We start from the raw sequence: 3,492 nt of genomic DNA, 5'->3' as shown, positions 1-3,492 counted from the left end.
GGCCTGCGACAGTGCCGACCCGTCGTCTTTCGCCGTCAGCACTGGGAGCTCAGTGTGTCCCCGAGTTCTGACGGATGCCCCGTGAGGCGGGGACTGTCCACATCTCCCCCGAGGCGGAGAACCCGAGCGGGACCACGGGGGATGCCCCTGGCCGGCACCGTGGCGTCTCTGTCGTGGGCTGTCAGGGGGTCGGTCCGCGGCTAAACCCTGTGCATCGGGTGCGAACGCCCTCATTCCACAGACATGGCCCGACCGCAGCCTCGGAGGGCGCACGGGGTGCTGCAGAGCGGGCGGAATTTGAACCCTCGGACTTCCGGGCCTCCCGCTGCTCAGCGGAGGCGCCACGTCTCAGCACATGGCGTCGGGGAAGCTTCTGTCCCGTGCTCAGTGCTCGCCCGCTTGGGAGAAACTTAGGAGGATGAGAGGTGCTGCTTTTCAGCTTCAAAACCAGGGGGCTGTGCGAGGTGGCGGAAGGGCTGCTGAGACTCGCCATTTCATCGCCATTAGTCTCTCGAGACCCCTTGAGTCGGGGACTTCTTGCCCCGTTGAGAGCGCAGCGTTTGTGGGGGATTTAGGGACAACACTGTTTCTCTTCTGACCCCGAGGATCGGACTGCTCTGGCCTGCGATGCAGGGACCCGGACTCGCTGCATGTTAGGACACAGCTGGTGGCCTGCTGAGACTCAGTTCCCCTGTGTAAAATGAAGGGGCTGGGCTCAGGGGCCTCTAAAGGCCTGGCAGCGCCGCTGTGGTGGGATTTCAGCCATTACTGTATTTGTTTGTTCCCTTGCAGGGGCTTGGGCCTGCGGGGTGTGTACCATGTTGCATGGGGAGGGGGTGGAGCTGCTATAAAAATTTATAAAACACCAGTGCCGAGCAAGAGAGCCACTCCAGGACAGTCTGAGTGCCGGCCTCCCTTCCGCGGACAGGCAATGAGTCATGCTCAGTAAGGTGTTCTTGCTGATCAGTGTGGAGGAGCCAGGGGTGCAGGTAGCGGGTGTGTCCTGACACCTGTCAGGAGGCGCATTCACAGGCCTAGCGGTAGCAGTGGTGTCATTTCTGGAAACAGGCTTGGATGTGGAGTGCCCTTGAAGGGCCCCTTTTGAAAGGGTCTGTGCGGCGCACCCCCAGAGCAGTGACTGCTGCGTGTCCATTTCTGTGTGCTTTTCACATCTTGGAACAACCTGCAGCAGGTGTCCACGTTCCTACGCACCGATTCTGTGGACACCTGTGCTGTGTGAGGTGTTTGCCCTGCTTTAGTGCACGGACAGCATCTCGAGCGTGATTCTTTCAACTAGCGGTCCCGTCCCCGACCTTTGTGGCACCAGGGACCGGTGCCCTTATGAGACTCTCACGCCTGAGGATGTGAGGTGGAAGCTGAGGCGGTGATGCTAGCGCCAGGGAGCGGCTGCACATACAGATGAAGCTTCGCTCGCTCACCTCCTGCCATGCAGTCTGGTTCCTAACAGGCCACGGACCAGACCAGTACTGGTCTGCGGCCGGAAAGTTGGGGACCCGTGCTTTAAACTATAGTTTGTTCTCGTTCTCTGTGCGGGCTGCAGGTGGGAAGAGCTGATGTCGCTACAAGGGTGGGCCCGCCTGACGCGCAGTAAGTAAGCATCCTGCCCTGCTTGCTCCTCTCCCTTGTCCCCAGCTGCCTGTTCCTGGCTCCCGCCTGTGCCTCTACGAAGATGGCACGGAGCTGACTGGAGATTACTTCTGGAGCGTCCCTGACAACACGGAGCTCGTGCTGCTCACCAAGGGCCAGAGCTGGCAGGGCTGTAAGTGGCAGGGACCTTGGAGGGTGGCGGGGAAGCTGGAGGGCTGTGGGGAGCAGGGCCCTCGTGCGTCGCCGGTGGGGTGTAAGACGGTGCAGCCGCTATGGGGACAGTCTGTGGTTCCTATGACTATGAAACAACCACCAGGCGACCCAGCAGCCCTTAGGCATACATATATGTACCCAAGGGAAGTGGACACATGCCCACAGTAGCTTCTAGGTGAATGCTCACAGCAGCTTGGTTCCTAACGGCCAAAAAGTGGAAACCGCCCAGATGTCCATCGATGAACAAATGGGTAAACAAAGCAAAGCGTGTCCAAACCCAGCGATGTTATTGGACCTTGACCATGACCGGGAGTGAAGTCCTGACACCCATTACAGCATGAGTGACCCGTAAAACGTCACTTCAGTGAAGGGAGCCAGTCACAAAAGGCCACGTAGGATTGCACCGTATGAAATGTCCAGCACAGAGAGGTGTGTAGAGACGGAGCGTAGGCCAGTGCTAGTTTTAGGGCTGGGTGGGGTTGGGGGGTAGGTGGGACAGGGTTGCTTTTGGAGGCAATGAAAATGTTCTAACATTGAATGTGGAGGCGGTTGCACAGCTCTGAGGAACTAAGACCCACTGAGTTGTATGTTGTATCTGGGTGGATTGTAATGAATGGAAATTAAATCTGGATACAGTTGTTACATAAAAGAAGCAAAGAAATGGCCCCAGCACCACGCGAGGGGCGGGGCATCTCTGAGCCCTTCCAGCTGTCCGCGCTCTGTCTTCATTGTAGCGACCCTGATGGTCGCGCGGCAGTGGAGTCTCTTTATGTCTTAATGTGCATTTCCCTGTAGGCTAAGGGTGTTGACCTTTTCATGGGATCATTTGCCATCTGGATACAGTCACACGCCACTTAATGAGGCGGATGCAGCCTGAGAAGTGCATCGTTAGGCCGTGTCATCCTGCAGACATCGCCGCGTGCACTCAGGCCCTGGGGGACACCGTCGCGCTGGGCGTGTCTGTCACTGACCACGATGTCGTTATTCAGCGCAGGACTGTATCCTCTGTGGTGAAATGTCTCCTCTTGTTTTTTGTCCGTTTTCTAATTATTTTCTTAACGTTGAGGTTTGATGGTTTTTTCGTTAATATGTTCTGCATGCGAGTCTTTGGCCAGACTCGTTTGTAAGTATTTTCTTCTACTCTGTAGCTCTTATTCTCATCGAGAGAGAAGGTCTTTCGTGAAGCACCAGTTTTTAATTTTGAAGAAAGCCAGTTTGTCCTTTTTTTTCTTTCATGCTGTGCTTTTGGCCGTAAGTCTGAGAACTTTTCACCAGGGGCCTGAGGGTGTCCACCTGTGAGCGTCAGTTGCTGCGGTCCTGTAGGGCGGGTTGTGTTGATGTCCGCACACAGCAGCCCAGGGTCCCCGGGCCGGCCGCGTGGGCCACAGTGCTCGGGGCGTGCTGATTCCGCGTGTGCGAAGCTGCAAGGCCTGGGTGACGGCCACACTTGGTCCTGCGTGCTTGCTCGGGGTCTTGGCGCTTCCGTGCGTGTGTGGAAAGGCTCCAGGAGGTGGCAGTAAAGAGACTGAGGCTCCTGAGAGTGAGGGCTCACGGGGGTCCAGACACCTGGCGATGCGGAAGGAGAGGAGACCCAGCAGGAAGGCGGCCGTCTGCGTGGGGCGCTTCTGTTTCCCGAAGCACGTCCCCTGCCTTTCCAGTCCGTCCTCCCCC

General features: G+C 57.4%; 1 protein-coding gene across 1 annotated transcript in view; it reads left to right on the top strand.

The window, feature by feature from the left end:
- The window catches only part of DFFB (DNA fragmentation factor subunit beta), a 16,968-nt gene that overhangs the window by 4,276 nt on the left and 9,200 nt on the right, over positions 1–3,492 (top strand). Inside the window, exons 4-5 of the mRNA XM_011370812.2 lie at positions 1,260–1,364; positions 1,654–1,780. Coding sequence (XP_011369114.1) covers positions 1,260–1,364; positions 1,654–1,780 — 232 coding nt within the window. The remainder of the gene's footprint in view (positions 1–1,259; positions 1,365–1,653; positions 1,781–3,492) is intronic.

The sequence above is a fragment of the Pteropus vampyrus genome, unplaced genomic scaffold (assembly GCF_000151845.1).
Source record: "Pteropus vampyrus isolate Shadow unplaced genomic scaffold, Pvam_2.0 Scaffold176, whole genome shotgun sequence".
Classification (NCBI taxonomy): domain Eukaryota; kingdom Metazoa; phylum Chordata; class Mammalia; order Chiroptera; family Pteropodidae; genus Pteropus; species Pteropus vampyrus.
This window is presented reverse-complemented; position numbering and strand designations above follow the sequence as displayed.